This window comes from Mustela nigripes, chromosome 6 (assembly GCF_022355385.1).
Source record: "Mustela nigripes isolate SB6536 chromosome 6, MUSNIG.SB6536, whole genome shotgun sequence".
NCBI classification, from domain to species: domain Eukaryota; kingdom Metazoa; phylum Chordata; class Mammalia; order Carnivora; family Mustelidae; genus Mustela; species Mustela nigripes.
In genome coordinates this window covers 44,797,127-44,815,896 of record NC_081562.1, presented here as the reverse complement: position 1 = coordinate 44,815,896, position 18,770 = coordinate 44,797,127, and the positions used below count along the sequence as shown (strand labels likewise).

Here is an 18,770-nt window from a genome sequence, read left to right as displayed (position 1 = left end):
TGAAAGAGACAACATGGAAACTCCCGTGTTTTTCAGGAAGCAGGGAACAGAAATGGGGTGGGGGAAGAAATATATATGGCAATTGGCTTGGCAACCATTAATCGAGACAGCTGGAGAGAAACAATTAAATGCTAAATCACCACAATGAGAACCTGGGATGTACAAGGTCGAAGTAAGAATCACACAGCTATACAGCATATTCTGAAATGGAACTATGGCACAGAAATATGCCCCTAAACAGATGGAACTACTGATTTGATTAGAACTTGGTTGGAAGTAACAACCCTGATGTAAACTGCTACTGCTCCAACCTATTCACCGTGATTGCTCTTAAGCCATAACTTATCAGCAACTGTTTTTACTGTATAGGAATTTACTTTTTAATTATGAGTACTGTTTAAACATAATCCAATCTTAAATCTATTGAAGTATAGAAGGAATGATAGTTAAGAATCATAATAACAGGGACACCTGGGTGTCTGAGTTGGTTGAGTCTGAGTTCGGCTCAGATTGTGATCTCAGGGTCCTGGGATTGAACCCCACATCAGGCTCCATGATCAGTGGGGAGTCTGCTTCTCCCTCTGACCCTCCCCTGCTCATGCTCTCTCTCTCTCTCAAATAAATAAATAAAATCTTTTAAAAAACAGAATCATAATAACAACAGAAGAACTAGAACATCAAACAAATAATTCAAATATACCCCTCTATGTGATTTCAAAGAATGAAAACAAAGAAATGGGGGATTTTATCGAGTTTGTCATTTGAGGTGAGAGTTTAAAGAAAACATGCAAAGAAATCCGAAAGAGATAAGGTAGCAAAAAGAATGAAGGTAATCTGGCATTACAAGAAAGAAAGCCATGTGAGAAGCAGTAAACATTACAGACACAGGGGAAACATCATCAAGGACATGGAGAATGAGCTTGCAATCACTGAGATCAATGAAATGGAAAAAAAACAATGAAAATCATAATGTAAATAAGACACATCTAGTGTGTGTGTTGGTGTATGTGTACATGTATGCATTTAATATTCATGAAAAAGAAGAAGAAAATTTTGAAAACTTGAAGACATACAAAGAGTAGCTTTCTCAAAATAAAGATGTTAGTATGTAGATTAAAAGGTACCCTGTGTCTTAGGAAAAAAAACACAGATGTATCTTGATAAATAGCCTGAACTTTCAAAATTAAACATAAGAAAAAAGTTACCTGGAAAGTGGGAGATTCAGACTGACTCAGATTTCTATAAGCCCAGAATATTCCAGTAGATAGAATATAAAATCTTTTCTACGGTCAACTTATCCTTTGCCTACGAAAGAATGGTGATGAGGCTTGAATGCACTTGCACATGGAGCCAAGGATAAAGAGGAAAGAGAATAAAGGTTACAAAATAGAAGGCAAATCTTTAAACCAAGAAAATGTAGAAATGATTCAGCAAGTGAAAATCCAGCGGGACCACGGAGTTTAGTAGAAAGTGCTAAGTCTGATGATTTCCTCATCGTTCTTATCAGGAAACAGTGGTACAGATTTAACCATGAATAAATCAATAGGAAAAAAAAATTCTTTTTAGATAGCTTACTTTAATTGAGATGAAGTTCTTTTTGAAAAGATAGAGTAGCAAATGTAAGTTTTTAAAGGGTATTTCAGTCGCATCGAGTGGCAGATTTCTGCCATCTTTCTCAAACTACAAATTCTTTGAGAGACCTCATCACTTTATCATTTTTCTTGTAAAATTCTGCCTTTTAGTATTAAATACATGATCCTTGTGAAAATTATGATTGTATTAGAATTATATATTAAATAATACTGATAATGACTTCTACTAAACTGATTCCAGAATTATTTTTCTCATGAAAGTGGTTTTCTTACTAGAGAGAAATTTCTAATTTTTAAAAATTTTATATCAATTTCAATAATGTTCTTGAACCACATGTGATCATTTTAGCAGGATATAAAATATTTTAAGCAGTGGTGTCTGGGTGGCTCAGAGGGTTAAGCCTCTGCCTTCGACTCGGGTCATGATCTCAGGGTCCTGGGATCAAGCCCCACATCTGGCTCTCTGCTCAGCCTGCTTTCTCTCTGCCTGCTTCCCCCTCTTTTTCTGCCTGCCTCTCTGCCTGCTTGTGATCTCTGTCTGTCAAATAAATAAATAAACAAATCTTAAAAAAATATTTTAAGCATATGGTTCTTGTTAAGAGACAATATTTTATTTTTACACTAATATTTTTGAAATAATGTAAATTAACTAGCACTTTTTTATTGTTTTGTATTTTCACTGGTGCTTCACCTTTAAAAAATTGCTTCCTACAAGTGGTAATGAGGGGTAAATTTTCAGACAGTAAGCAAGGACTGAACTATAGGACTGTTATTAAAATTAATGAGTGTCATTGTTAGAACACAGTCAATCTATACCATTAATGTTCTCTAATTGTTAATCATCATTAAGGAGTTAGAACATCATTATCATTATTTTTTTCCTAAGTTTTATTTGAACATTATCAGCGTTAAAGAAAATCAAGGAAAGGTTAAGGTCTTATATTTCTGAGCTGGGGATCCAGGATTAATTAAATATTTCCATAATAATAGTGTATCTTCAGAATCTTGTGACCCTGGGAGTTGAAGGATAAATGGAGAGATTGAGAGCTATGGAGCTAGTAGAGAAAGCTACTTCCCTTCCTAACCTCTGCTTCTGGAGGTTCGATGATTTGTCTGCAAGTTAGTGTCCCACAGGACAAGAATTACCTGTTATTTCAATATATAGTTATGGGCCAATCTCAAAAGGAGTTTAACGTATTTTAATTCTAAGAATTGAAAATTTCCTCAAATAAATCCAGAACTCCTTGTGGGCACAAATTCTCAACTAAGTTGATTGTATCATTATAGGGCTAGCATTTTTTTTTAATTTTTTTTAATTTTATTTTTTTAAAGATTTTATTTATCCATTTGACAGAGAGAAATCACAAGTAGACAGAGAGGCAGGCAGAGAGAGAGAGAGGGAAGCAGGCTCCCTCTGAGCAGAGAGCCCGATGCGGGACTCGATCCCAGGACCCCGAGATCATGACCTGAGCCGAAGGCAGCGGCTTAACCCACTGAGCCACCCAGGCGCCCCAGGGCTAGCATTTTTTAATACGCCGTGGCTAGGCACATTTGTTTATCTTCATCCTTCATTTCCTGACGTTCTCATTAGCCCCTTATGAAAGAAAAATAAAGTCCCACAAGTTTAACTAACATGCCTGACTCCCTGAACGTGATTTCAAATGGGTACAGCTCTCTTCTTTTCCAAGATACTAATCCTATTTTTATATAATGAATTATATAGTTGAAGTCCTTTTTCTATCTCACCGGTAATAAAAAGTATTTTTACCTTCCACATTTCATCTACAATGCCACAGAGTGGCTTTTAACTCTAATTTGGAATGGAGTATTATATTCTGAGAGGCAGGAAAATATCACTTTAAATCATAAAGAATTAGATTAGATATTTCATTTCATCCTAAGTAAAGATGAATATTTTACCAAGATTAGAGAAGGAGAAAATGCATGACACACAGACAAGCTGTGTCCTTCTCTCTGCCTTTCTATGATTCACCATTCTTACCAGAAATCATTTCTTTGACATGCTAAGAGCAGTTGTGATTGAATTTAGGAGAAATATGGGTGATTGTTATCATTACTAAATGAAAAAGACTTTTTCTCCGGCGATTCAATAGAAAAATGTGTAAAGAAAAGCAAACAAAATGCTTGTCACATTTTGCGCAATCTACATAAGACAGATGACGGGACATTTCTCGAACTGATGGCTGAGTAAATCACCTCATTTTCATTGTTTCCACAGTGTTGACCAACGTGCTGCCAGCCGGGCTTCCCACTTGTGATTTAAACACATGAGTCAGAATGACTTTGGAGGGTTGTGATACTCACGGATTTATGGGGCACTTGTATGTGGGATTCTCATCACTGTACAGCAACCCTGTCGTTTCTGTGACAGAGCCTGTTTGACTGGTTTTGGATTTATGATAGAAATAATTCAGAACAGAGTAATAATTTTCCCTTGGCAATTACACTACCATTTGGTACTTTGTCCCTAAGGGGAAAAATGAATGCGCTGGGATCTATCCATGAGTTTAGTAGCTCCGTGTAAGGAACAAATCAAGGTCAGAATACAAATGCAGAATATACGGTTGCCAAATTCTCATTCTGGTTCTTCAGCCTGAAGGCTCTCCACATTTCTGTGGACCTTTACAGTTTACAAAATACGCTTCCATTTCTTGTCTTTTAGCTTTCATAGCAACTCTAGGAGGTAAATAGCGTTTCTCTCGTTTTGTAAGGAAGGAAACGGAGGCCAGAAATGTTGCCTTCCTTGAATTTGTTATTCAGCAAATATTTTTAATTAATTTATTTTTTTTTTGGTTAGGCTCCGTTCCCAATGGGGGGCCTAAACACTCAATCCTGAGACTGAGTCGCCTGCCCTACAGACTGAGCCACCAGACACCCCTTCAGCAAATATTTTTAAACACAGATAATAAGAAGGCTTTTTGATGCACACTGGGGAAACACAGATAAGACTTAGTCCCTTCTTTGTTTTTTTTTAAAAACCTCTTTAGGGGCACCTGGGTGGCTCAGTGGATTAAGCCACTGCCTTCAGCTCAGGTCATGATCTCAGTGTCCTGGGATCGAGCCCTGCGTCGGGCTCTTTGCTCAGCGGGGAGCCTGCTTCTCTCTCTTTCTGTCTGACTCTCTGCCTACTTGTGATCTCTCTCTCTGTCAAATAAATAAATAAAATCTTAAAAAGAAAACCACCCCTTTATTATGAATAATTTCAAATATACACAAAAGCCAGTAGAAAGGTGTATCCTTTGCTTTGCATCAGCCATGATTAACTCATGGTCAGTCTTACTTCACATCTCCATCCAACCTTTCATACCATTTTGTTATTTATTTGAAAATTTTACTTATTTATTTGACACAGAAAGAGATCACAAGTAGGCAGGCAGAGAAAGGGGAGGGGGAAGCATGTTCTCTGCTGAGCAGAGGGCCCCATGCAGGGCTCAATCCCAGGACCCTGAGATCATGACCTGAGCCAAAGGCAGAGGCTTAATCCACTGAGCCACCCAGGTGCCCCCCTTTCATACCATTTTGAAATGAATTCCAGACATTTCATCATTTCATAAAATAATTTTCACTATATGGCTCTTAAAAATGAACATTATTAAAGATGGTGACCTAAAATGAACATTTCCTCAATAATATAAAAATCCAGGAAGTATTTAAATTTCAGTGATCTTATAAGTGGCATGTATCTTTTTTTCTTTTTTTACACTTTGTTTGAATTAGGAGCCAAATGATATTACTGCTCTGTGACTAGTTGATGTTATCTTTTCACACTCTTTTAAACTATTGATTTTCCCCTTTGTCTTAAAAAAAATTTCCAAGTTATTTGGCGAGGAACGAGGTGGTTTGTCCTATGTGATTCCCATTGTCTAGATTTTGCTGACTGCCTCCTCACTGTGTACCTTTCTATGATCCTCTGTCCTCTCTCTGGCCTGTAAATTGGTCATCAAATCCAAGGCCTTGATCCATTACAGGTTCAGCTTTTTGGTAGTCTGCGTCACAGTTGACTCTCAATGAACACATAAAAGAAACAGTGGTCTTTTTATGACATTTGCAGCGATTACTGTTCAATGCCTAAATCTGTTGATTTACTGGAGGTGGCAAAATGAGGATTCCCTGGTTCTTCTTCCATTCCTAAACAAAATAGTTCTCTCAAGAGAAACTTGCTCTCACGTACTGTTCGGTGACCCCGTGATATAGTTCTTCAGGAAAGGCAGGATAAATGCTGAACTGATTCCCTGTCGTTTTCAGTTTCAAAAATAGTGAGTCAATCCTCTAGCATGCTCCATAGTGACCAATTATTTTGCTTTGTTTTGTTTTTAGTCAAGTACCATTTTATCCTATGCGTTTGAGTATATTTGATAAGTTTAATTCCATGGCAGTTTTCATTCTTACTGATACTCAAGATGTCCTAACTTGGCCAGGAGCTTCTTCAAGCTGATAGCAGAGCCCAAATCTAATGGGTTGCTGTCACTTTGTACTTCTTAGATCTCCTTTATGACTTTTTTTTTTTTAAGATTTTATTTATTTATTTGACAGACAGAGATCACAAACAGGCAGAGAAGCAGGCAGAGAGAGAGGAGGAAGCAGGCTCCCTGTTGAGCGGAGAGCCCAACACGGGGCTCGATCCCAGGACCCTGAGATCATGACCTGAGCTGAAGGCAGAGGCTTTAACCCACTGAGCCACCCAGGCGCCCCCTTTATGACTTTTGGTGGCTCTTCTAGAACCTTTCCACCTGGGTCATTACTGACTTCTGCATGGCTAGATTATACTCTCAAAAGTGTTTTTCTTTTATTTTTTTGAATGCATCCATTTGGGACTGAATCTTCCTTCTTAATTATTACCTTTGTGTTATTCTAAAATTCAGACCTTAGCTGTGCGTTTAGAAAATTATGTACAGAATTATTATGGCCGCATATATGTAATGACACTTCTATGAATAGACTGGCAGAGGGACTGGCTTGGTTTTGAGAGTTCTCATTGAGGTTTTTAATTGAAGCACACTATCCAGACCCAGGAGTCTGCCCTACAGTTATATCCAGAAAGTGATTTCCCCCACACTCCGTATGCCAGTGTTCAAGTCTTCATTCTTTCCTGCTCAGCCTGTGTCTAGGAGCCTCACACCATGTTGCTTAGCTTCAATTTCTCTTTCTTGCAAGACTTTGAGATGGAAACTACCTTCTCTATTTTGAAATATTTCCTTTTATTTGAATTAAAGATCCTAAGTGCAGATGATTACCCCTCCCTTTCTTCTGTAGACCACATCCTAGCACTCTGTTGTTTTCCTGCGTCAGCAAGATCTCTGAAAGCAGCATGTTGTTGAAGAGGATGCTTGTTATGGCAGATAAAGTGCCTCTAAATGGCGTCAGGCCTTCCAGGCCAGAGTCTAGGCTGACAGTGTTCTTGTCTTATGGAGATTAGAACCCGGGGAATTAGAGGCAGTGGTGACTAAAGTGGTTTTGCCAGAAGTGGCCCCAAATGAGCAAAGTCTAAAAGCTAGATCAACAATAAGTCCACTAAAGCCTCCATTTCAAAGTTGCAGCCACAGACCATACTACTCTCTCCTTCCCCATAGGTTCTACTATGTTTCCTTATAAGGCCTCCAAAGATTACTCCCACTGGATGTCCCTTAAATTCCTCTTCTCATTTTCTCCTTTTACTAGAAGATGGGAGAGGGAATTCAAGATGACTTGCTGGGCCTTTTTGGTATAGTGATAAAAATATTTGTGCAGGAAGACTGGGTTCAAATACCAGTACCACCCTTATTTGCAATATGATCCGGGAGAGGTAAGGAAGCATTTTGGATTTCAATTTTGATCTGCAAAATGGGGTTAGTGATATTGCTAAGCTCAGAAGATTGTCATGAGGATTTCATAACATGATGTATTATGTTATATAACATATATAACATTATATGATACAATGTATAATATTAATTATGTATAATATATATATTATATATATTATATAATATATAATATATGCACTTGGCACAGGGTCTGGAGTAACAGGGGTTGCTAAATCAGTGTTGGTCACCACAGGGACTGTCTACGTCTTTTTCTTTTACCTAGACCAATTGCTGATTGATGAAGCCTGAGAACGTGAACTTAGATTTGCCAAGAATCACAACATGCACAAAGATGTTCATAGCTCTGTTATGTGCACCTCAGGTACTCAACAGCAGTGAACTCCATCTATCTTTCCAACAGAATGTTGCTAAAGTAATTATGAGGAATCTCCAATAATATGGAAAACTATTATAAAAATTATATAAACTTTAATGTATAGTATAGTAAAATCTATACAAAAAGCAAAAATTTGATATAATATCAGATATGAGGATATATAACCAGTTATTATTTTTTAAAGCTTTTATTTATTTGACATAGAGGCAAGCAGAGAGAGAGAGGAGGAAGCAGGCTCCCTGTCAAGCAGAGAGCCCGATGCGGGGCTCTATCCCAGGACCCTGGGATCATGACCTAACCGAAGGCAGAGGCTTAACCCACTGAGCCACCCAGATGCCCCTAACCAGTTATTTTTTTAAAGTTTTTTTTTTAAGGTTTTTATTTATTTAAGTAATCTTTGCACCCAATGTGGGGCTCAAACTCAAAACCCCAAGGTCAAAAGTCACATGCTCTTCCAACTAAGACAGCCAGACGCTCTCTAGTTCTTTTTAAGTGGTTTGGTTTCAGTGATATTTTTCTTTTTTCTAGTTTCCTATTATTCACACATATCTCTAAAAAGCAGCCAAATAGGAAGTATGAAACACAGTCGATGATTTGATATCCTAATGTCAGTAAAATCCTACTGGATTTTTAAATTCTTTTTACTCCTGTGTGACTATGGAGAACATCGGAAAATGTCACTACCTAGTAAGCAAAATTCCATACCAAATTTAAGCATTGTATTTTCTTTTTTTTTTTAACTTAAAAACATTTTTTTATTAACATATAATATATTATTAGTCCCGGGGTAAGTGTTGTGTTTTCAGTGGAAATCATAAGCTATGTGGATTATTTTCCTCGTGGTCTTTCAGGCTGCTTTCACTATTTAAATTCTGGAATAATTGTGCTAATTAACCCAGAGTGGAAAGTGCAGCTTCCTATATGTAAAATATATACTCTTATCTTTTAAAATGTGTTCATTGCCTAAACAATGTCACAGTCCCATATCATCATTGCTGTTTTTTTTGTTTTCTGTTTTTGTTTTTAGCAATTGAGTAACAATAAATAATACATAGATAAACTTTGGGAATATTTCCTTTTCCTGATACGTGCATAAGCTACTGTTTCTAAAACAAATCTCATGTGAAGCCTACCTCAAAAAATCATTGTCTGGTTTCATGTCAGTAACTTCCCTCACTAGGTATGTTTTTCTCATAGGCATAGCCTGTATAGTGGGAGAGGGAGACGGTCAGCTAGGAGATCATGCTTCACTCTGTTCTTGTCTGGGTGGACCACATGGCATATTTGGGTTTCCTCTCTACTGCAGTAGAGTCACCCTTTCAGAGCATAAATCAGATCAAACACTTGCTGTAGAATTCCATCACCCATAGAAAAACAAGCCAAAGCCCTTCTTATTTAAGTGCCTTCCAGCACCACCAACATCGGCAACCTCCTAACCTAGCTTACTCTTCTGCGGCTAACTCCATGCCAGCCACAAAAACCTCCTTGTGATTCTGCCAATGTCCCCAATTTATTCCTGGTCTAGGAATTTGGACCTTGCTGTTTCCCGGGGGTGGGGGGGGTGCTGAATTCCTCCCCTGCAGGATCTGCTCTTTCATGTCACGCAGGCAGGTGTCCTCACTGAGGCCTGGCCTAAGCCTCCTCTTTAAATCATTCCCCATAATCTTCTGATCCTTACCATTGCTCACTTGCCCTGTTAGCATCTGGGCTTTGATTACGTATTTCTTCATGAACTAGACTTAACGTGATGAGAGCTATGATAGTGATGTGTAAACAGATGTTAAAGGAAAGGAGACAGAAAGCGTTTAACTCTAGTTCAAAGTGGTATTTAGGGAGGCAGTCTCATGTGGTGGCATCAGTGAGAGCTTTCTTGTCAGTCTTGGTTTTCAATTCCTGCTCTCTCACTTATTAGCCAAGTCAGCTTGGCAAGTTGCTTATCTTCTTTAAATTGTAGCTTCTTCATCTAAAAAAAAAAGAAGTAGTTTGGGGGGCTGCAGAATAGCACTGATTCTAAAGCTTTTAAGGATAGTAAATTAAAACAAACTTAGACCATCATTCCATAACACCATACCATATGGTAAATCCTTAATATACAAGAGCTTAAAATAAGTTGATCATTTTCCTTTAAAAAATAATTCATTTCAGCCATAAAGCTAAGGGTGTTTTCCTTTTCAGGTGAATAGCTAACATCTATTAACTCTTCCAATTAATAACCAAACATTGATTCTGCTTTTTAACATTACTGAGTACCCAGAGGATCCCTCTATTTAGATGATGGCTGATTTCTTGAGAAATTATACTTGGAAATAAAGAAGCAAGTGTGTTTGCAGATAGGAAAGGCTGATTGTGGTGGTGGCAGGGGGACCATACAAGTTGCAAAAAATTATTTCTGGATGTTTTATTTTTAATCTTCAAATTTTTACTGAAGAAGGGACCCTAGAGATCATGTAGTTCATCCTTGTCCATTTACTGATTAAGAGAAAGAGATTTCCAAACCCACGATCAGTTTGCTTAAAGACATGGTATAAAATAATGCTGTTGCTTCCAGGAAAGTAGGAAAGTAATTTACTAATCGGGGACAAAAACAAACAGACAAACAAACAAACAACAGAGGTGCTTATACAGTGCTTCCGCTTTCTCTCTGGCTATAAAGATATTTCATTTGGATATAGATTAGCTGATTCAAAGCTCCTTAGCTAGATAGCAATGGCCTTCTTATCTTCTATCATGTATACCATTAATAAACAAGATGACTAAAAATAGTATAAATATCACTCTAATAGACTTTCCTCATCCTGTTGGTATCTTTTAACCCTAAAAAATGCTTAATTTAAAAAATAACATATGTGTATGTTAAAATTTATTATGCTTATAAAGTGCTCCTGTTTTTAAGAACAATGACATTGGGACGCCTCGGTGGCTCAGTCGGTTAAGCGACTGCCTTCAGCTCAGGTCATGATCCCAGAGTTCTGGGATCAAATCCCGCTTGGGCTCTCCACTCAGTGGGAAGCTTGCTTCTCCCTCTCCCTCTGTTGCTCTGCCTGCTTGTGTCTCTCACTCTCTCTGTCCAAAAAAAAAAAAAAAAAAAAAAGAACAATGACATTATTGCCATAATGTAATTTAGTGTAAAATAAAACATTTATTGAGTACCTATTTTGTACTAGAGTCTGCATTAGATTATGGGGATACAAAGATAGGCAAAGCATGCTTCATTTCTTTAAGGAGGTAAGTCCAGTGAGTGAGAAAGACCATCTTATGATAAAATTATGATTAATATCATGATAACTATTATAAAGATTACTGTTATCAAGGTATTCTGTGAGCCCAGAAAAGAAGTGCCTAAGTCAGTGTGGAAGAAGGCTTTCTGGAGGAGAAGGAACAGGAGAAGAGGGTGCTATGAGAATTCTTTGTTGTGCAACTTTTTGTGGTTCTGGTTTCATGGGGCTACAAATAAGCAATTTCCTTTCTGTCTCTGCCGACAACATTTCTCCAATGTCCGAATCATAGCTTTTGTTTCATCTATGACCTAACCAAATGGACTGTTGGTTGACAAAGATACCTCCCCTGTGTTTTTCCTTTTTGAATCTATGGTACTTTGAGGACTACTGGAGTTTCCAGTCTCGGCCATGGGATCTTCTCACAATGAAGACATAAAAGCCCTTTCCAATGATTAACGAAAGATAATAGATAGAATAGTAAACTTTTTAATTAAGCATGTCAGCAAATGCTTTACAAATCTGTGCTCTCAAAGAGAGATATAATGTCTCTTAGACATATTGTGAAAGATGTAGTATGTAATTTATTGGTTTTAAATGAATATTCCACTAGTGAAACCCTGGAAGCAGGATGTTTTGAAGAGTCTGATTGTGCTTTTTATTTTTTTCCAAGTATCAAGCACCCAGAAGCCAAATGCTTTGCAAGGAAATTCACATAAAATAAGTTATTTGTGTGCAAGCCACCCATCTCAGTAGATTTAAGAATTAACATTCACAGAATTCAGAGCAGTTTTTAACAAGTAGTTTTGGATCTTAGGTGAAAACAAAGCCAGCTAAGATCAGTGCATTTCAATATCAGCTAATATTGTCTGGTTTTAATCTTCTTCTTATTAAAAAAATACTCTCTTGTATGCCTAAAGATATATTTCATTGCAAGCTCCAGTAAATCAAAGAAGGAGAAGAGGGTATGTGTGTGTTTAAGGAGGGGAAGTGGGAAGAGGAACTATATATATAGGTGTATAAGGGCAATCTTCATCTATTTTTTTTTAACTTTCCTCATTTCCCCATCATATTTCCTTTGATTCCTAAATTATTTCTTTTTTAAAAAAGATTTATTTATTTATTTAAGAGAGAATCAGTGTACACCTGGGGGAAGTGGCAGAGAGAGAGGGAGAGAGAGAATCTCCAGCAGACTCCCCACTGAGTGAGAAGACCGACACGGGGCTCCATCCCACAACCCATGAGATCATGACCTGAACTGAAATCATGAGTTAGACACTTAACTGACTGTGCCTGCCAGGCACCCCCTAAATTATTTCTTATGCCAACCTATACCCCAATACAGAAGATAGATATCATCTACAACCTCTACCTAAAATATTAATAAAACACAGTTGTACATGAAATATTCTTTAAATTTGCTCTTTTTTCCCCTATTTTGTTAGCAGCATTTCTCTGTGATGATGCAAATCTAGGGCAACTGCCTTTTGGCATCGGGACCCTAAATGTGCTCTCTACTGGGCTGATTACTTGAAGCTAATGTAGTGTTCCATTCATTGGATTCCACACACTTCCCCCATATTGATTGCATTATCAGTAGTAGTAATCACAGATATCATTACCAGCCAATTACACAAACACATATCTAAACTAGGTAACTTATGCAGCAACATTATCTCTTACGAGTCTTAATTTTGTAATGAAGCTGATCATCTTGTCCAATTGAGTGTAGCTACATATTTTGATCTAGTAGGCTAAATGTGAGTGTATTGAATTATGTAGTAGGTAATTACTTACGTATGTTTGTAACAACGCAAATGAGAGCAATTTGAATGTAATCTGTTTCTTATTCTCTTTGAGGGCTGCATTAGAGAAGGTTAACTGCTTTAAAAAAAATAGACCCAAGCATGTATTTGGATCAAACACAATAGAAGTGTTTTTTTCCTGCTCACATAACAGAACTGGTGTGAGAACTAGTACATAGGCATGCGGTCATCCAGACACCCAGGTGGGCTTCTGACATATTCAGTACAAGAGTTCCAAGGTCACCCTGAACGATTCACTTCAGGGAAAATGAGTATTGAGGAGCTAATGGGAGAGGTCTAACCTTGGCAGTGATGAGCGTTCACAAGACCACACCTAAATACCAAAAAAATGGGCATTATAATCTATCCCAGGAAGTAGAGGAAAGCATGGACTTCTGGTGAACAGTTAGCAATTTTTTCCATAAGGACTCAAAACAGAACTTGCTTTCTTTCCCTATTTAATGAATACTTTCTTTGGTTTGTCATTATTTGGAACTTCTGTCATTATTTGAAAGTAGGACTCTGGAGATGAGCGTCCAGATTTGCCACTATGAGCTAGGTGATACGGCAGGGTACTCAATCTTGAGACATATTTCTCTTTATCTAAAGAATGAGCAAAATATTCTCTATGCTATCTACCTCATAAATTGCTTTGCTTTTTTTTTTTTTTTTTTTTTTTTCACTCTTTCAGATATCTCCTAAAAAACCTAGATCCAAGCCCTGCCTCTCAGATTTACACATATTGAACAACTGAAGAATGGGGAATGAAAGAAGTTACAAAGTTTATTTTTCAAATATTTGAACAAATAAAGTATGACCGTATTATTATAATACTTGTTGCAGTTTAAATTGTACACAAGAAGGTTAGGATAAAAGGTTTGGCGGCTAAAAAAGAGGTCTTCTTTTTCAACCTTCTTATTTTGTAAATAAGGAATGTGAAGCTTGGCAAGATGAATTTGTTTAATTCTATGGGAAACAATAGTAGTTCCCAGCTCTTTCTCAAACCCAAGTCTCTTCCATAACATTATTTGTCATCTTCTTTAGTCATATCTCCTACAAAGCACAAATCATTGAATTATGCCATGAGTGAACTAAAATCATTAGAGTGACACACATCTGTGTTTTAAAAACCTTTAAAGAAAACTGAAGCACAGTCTTCAGAATTGGTTTTTCTTTTCTTTTTTTTTTTTTTTAAATATTTTATTTATTTATTTGAGAGAGAATGAGTGAGAGAGAGCTTGAGAGAGGAGAAGGTCGGGGGGAGAAGCAGACTCCCCAAGGAGTCCCCCGATGCGGGACTCGATCCTGGAAGTCCGGGATCATGACCTGAGCCGGAGGCAGTCACTCAACCAACTGAGCCACCCAGGCGCCCCCAGAATTGGTTTTTCTTACAGACATCTGAACATGGCCACAAGTTTACCATAGAGTAACTTTTGCTTGTCAGACTGTTTAAGAATTAGATAATCTGGCAAACTTATTTTAGGTGAAGATGAGACAGACTTTGCTCCCTGCCTGTCCACCTCTACCAAGGAAAAAATGAAAGGTCCATCTAATTTTGTGATGTTACAAAAGAACATCAGTGCGAGAGGTAGATAAAGGAGATGAGCAGGCTTTGGTTACTTTCATATTTAGCTGGTCCTCATGTTAGAAGTCTGCATTCAGTTGATCATTCTTGTAAAATAAAAAAAAAAAAAATCCAGCAAAACACATAGTGTCACAATGTGTATGCATCAGGGACATGAAGGCTAAGACAGACTACCTTTTAATGTACTGTGGATTGTCATTTATAATGCTTTGATTTGCAAGGATTTTATATGTAGTTTCCTGGAGAGTAGAGATATACACTTCTTTTTGGATCCTTTTCGGACATACCCTCTTTAAATATGCACAACGTGTGTCCAGATCATTTTTTAAAAAGCTACAGTTTCATATTCTCCAAGAAATCTGACATTGGTCCCCAAGGTGACACAGCATCTATTTTGAAAGAAAAATAATAAACGGGAAGAGCCGGTTCTTTCAACTTGTTTGGAATTTGGACTCTATTAAAATCTAACTGGGATTTTCATAGGTGTTTTGGAAACCATTTCTTTTGAGCTGTTCAAATTGTAATATGACACAGATACAGTCAAAACTGTAAGTTGCCTCTTTAGTTTGATTGTTCTTTTGAACACAATCTGTAGTAAATATTACACAGAACTACATGAAGAGCAAAGAGTATGCATTGAGAAACTGAAATTGCATTTCAGTAATCAATTATTTTCAATTACATGTGACCTCGGAAGAGTTTCTGTGAAGGAAAATACCTAGAGTCGATTTTATTCAAATTCCGGAATTCTTTCCTTTTAAAAAATATGCATTCTGATATTTTTGTGTATGTAAATTTTTAACTCTCTAACTCTGTATGTATTAAGGCACATGGCATCCTAAGTAGGACTATATTTAAAAAGTGAGTAATTTTATTTTTATAGCACTGAGTATGACTTCTTTATACTGTGATGAATCTTGCTTTCTGCCTTTTATTTGCATAAGTAAAATCTTCACTTTTGCATCATCATGTATATTTTCTGCATATAATTAACATGAACTTTTTTGACTGTGCAGAGCCGGCTACTTGCCTCAGCATATCCCCCTGGAGATTATCAGATACCTATCTGAGGAGAAGGATTTTCTTCCTTGGCATGCTGCCAGCCGAGCTCTTTATCCCCTTGATAAATTACTGGACCGCATGGAGAAATACAATGTCTTCAATGTAAAAAGACCTATTTTCTTCTTTCTTATTTTCAGATGACGAACTGTTTTCTCATTATCCACTTTATGCAACTGATCCTGAGTTATTTGTGTTTCTTCTTCTAATTTGTATTATCATTTTTGTCCTGATTTTCTATGCAACACTGATGACAATTACTTGAAGAAGAAATGGAATCTGAGCTACTTTTTATTCTGGCCTAAAAGTGTCAATTAAGCTTAAATGCCTCAGAATTTGAGAACAAATATACATGGCAAATCCTTAAAGTTCAAACTTACTTTCCAAGAGTTAAAGGGCTCTGTGTTCACAAAGGACTTAACCTGGGTAGAGGGATCCCAAAGATCTTAACAGAATATAGACAGTTTCAGTAAAGATTCTTAGTCATTATTTTTATCCAAAAGGGCATAGTGAATTCAATTCACTTCCTTAATTAACAAGGATAAGATCAACATTGAGGCGAGAGCCCATTCATAATTGGGTCCAAGGGGATACAGGAGAGCAAACAATAGATAATCCAAATAGACACAAAGACATGACAAACATTCCAAAATGTTACCTGACCAGATTTCCTAAACTGAAGTCTGGTAAACCAACACTGCATGGCGGACACCACCTAATCTAATTTAATAACCATTTTAAGATTAAGTATGGCTAATGAGCTTCTGATTCCTAAATTTCTTTATTTTTGTATATGAGACTATGTCTCTTTGCCTTCTATCTACCTTCGAGCCCTATTTGGTTCCCCTCAGTTATTTTAGGAGTCTGCCCAGTGTTTTATAAAATCCTCCTACATCTTATGACCCATGGGCTCTGCTAATTAACCTCCATATTTGGAATTATTCGAGACTAGAATACCATGACATGAAGTATGTTTCTGGCCCCCTCCACATTGTCTGATGACCATCAGAGTTGCTTCTTGTTTCCCTATTCCAAGTCTGCATGCAAATACCTCTGTTTTCATATATTTTTTAAAAACTGGAATGATCCTGGCTTGACTGTTCATTGTCATTAGTTTGGTCTAATCCCTGACAACAGACATGCAAAAAAAAATGGGTCGTTATAGTTCTGGTGTAACTTTTATCGGCTAGAGAAAGACTTAACCACACTTCTCTTTTCTCCTTAACAGAGACATTGCCATGTTAAGCTTCTGTAAAAGTAAAATACATTTTTGTATATATTTGTACTTTGGAATAGTATTTCATGTCAGACACCTCAATTTCAGTAAAAGTTAAGAATTGCTTTTACTGTAATTTTGATGCTTTCATTTCTTTGACAAAATTCAAGGACCACATTAAAGTGAGGAGAGCATATTTTATATCGCTGCTAATATTTAAATATATCATTAGCTCAATGGATTTTGACTTTGAAATGCCATATGTTTTACTGAAGAGTGTTCTGTGTATCTCAGATTCAACAGTGCTAGGCTATTGGCTGGGCTTACATCACAGCTTTTCTTTAAATGTGCTCTGTTGACATGAACTGCATAAATGTTAGATGCTTATTTTCCACAAGCTATGTCTACATACATTTGTATATTTGTGTGCATGGATGTCATTGTCACTGTTCCTCAGTGTCCTTGTTTCGCTACCAAAATTTTCATCTAAAATATTGAATAGTGCAAATTACTTAATCATTCAATAGGAAGTAAAGAGTAGACTTCTACCATTGCAACTGTATTTTATCCTTATTTTCTATATTTGAAACACTGAGCTGGATAAAATTAGAGCCTTTACCATGGCCATCTTTTTACTGATTCTTTAAAGTAGGTGCATTTAGAAAATATTTTAATCGTATTATGGAACTGTAATTATCATCATGGAGAGGTTGAAACTGACATCCTCTTTATTTCCCCTAACCCCCATTTAGGAATATATTTTAAAGCAAGTTGCAACCACGTACATCAAGCTTGGATGGCCAAAAAACAATTTTAATGGATCTCTTGTTCAAGCCTCCTACCAACATGAGTACTGTTTTCTTTTCTTATTTGCCTCTTTCCCCCCAGAGCTGTACAATAACATATAACTAGTACCACTGCGACTTCAGCAGCATGAGATGATCTTTCTTTCATTCTGCATCTTTCATTTCCCTTTGCTGGGAGGCCTGCTGATGGATAGCACAGTTTCCCCTACCTGGTCCTGAGAACAAAAGCATATCCTTGCCATGCTTCAGTGTAAGATCTGCCATTACTGGTAAAAGGGAGATTTGAACCCAGCCCCCCCTCCCCCCCCCCTGCCCGACTGTATTACTGTTCCAGAGAAGACTTGTGACTTGTATTATCCTGAACTTCTTTTCCTCTGCCTGACCATCTCCTCCTTGGCAAAATAGGATTTCTGTATCTGGAAATTATTTTGGGGCTGATTATTTACGTATCTACTGCTTATGCAATGAGGAACCCTTCCTCTCCAGATAGTAACACCGCTTTTTCATTGTTTTTCCTTTTGATGGTACCTAGAGAGCTCCGGAGAGAAGTTATAATGCTGGCGTGCAGTTTTGGCAACAAACACTGTCACCAACAGGCATCGACACTTATTTCAGATTGGATTTCCAGCAACAGGAACAGGTAAGTGGAACCAAATCCTGTATTTCTGATGTGATTTAATACTGCTTTCAGGTTCTCAGCTGATGCATTGCATTTATCAACGAGAGGAAGACAAGACAAGGAAAAAACACTGTGAAACTGTGTTTCAGGTTCATCGCTTACAAGGCGATCCCATAAAAGCCACAATAGGCTTTCCCCTGGAGTGTTTTGTAGAGTTTTAAATTAACTTTCTTAATCTAGGCTCTTATTCTTCATACATACAGTGCCAGCTTATTTTGAATTTGGGTAGTTTGCTATTCTGTTAGAATAAAATAATTTTATGTAGGCCAGATTCTAAGGTTCTTTATAAAGGTTGTGGTATTTATTTATAAAACAACTGCAAGCGTATGATATAGTAAAACAGAGCAACGTATGTTAATATTAAAAACCAAAAACCATAAGTGACTCTTAATCTCACAACAAACTGAGGGTTGCCGGGGGGAGGGGGTTTGGGAGAAGGGGGTGGGATTATGGACATTGGGGAGGGTATGTGATTTGGTGAGTGCTGTGAAGTGTGTAAACCTGGTGATTCACAGACCTGTACCCCTGGGGATAAAAAGATATGTTTATAAAAAATAAAAAATTTAAAAAAAAAAAAAATATGTCCTAACACATAAAAAAAAAAAAAAAAAA

At 37.1% G+C, this 18,770-nt stretch overlaps 1 protein-coding gene across 1 annotated transcript in view; it reads left to right on the top strand.

Annotated features, from left to right (window-relative positions):
* The window catches only part of TRHDE (thyrotropin releasing hormone degrading enzyme), a 405,975-nt gene that overhangs the window by 352,566 nt on the left and 34,639 nt on the right, over window positions 1-18,770 (top strand). The window contains exons 13-15 of the mRNA XM_059402447.1: window positions 15,415-15,562; window positions 17,426-17,523; window positions 18,012-18,119. Coding sequence (XP_059258430.1) covers window positions 15,415-15,562; window positions 17,426-17,523; window positions 18,012-18,119 — 354 coding nt within the window. The remainder of the gene's footprint in view (window positions 1-15,414; window positions 15,563-17,425; window positions 17,524-18,011; window positions 18,120-18,770) is intronic.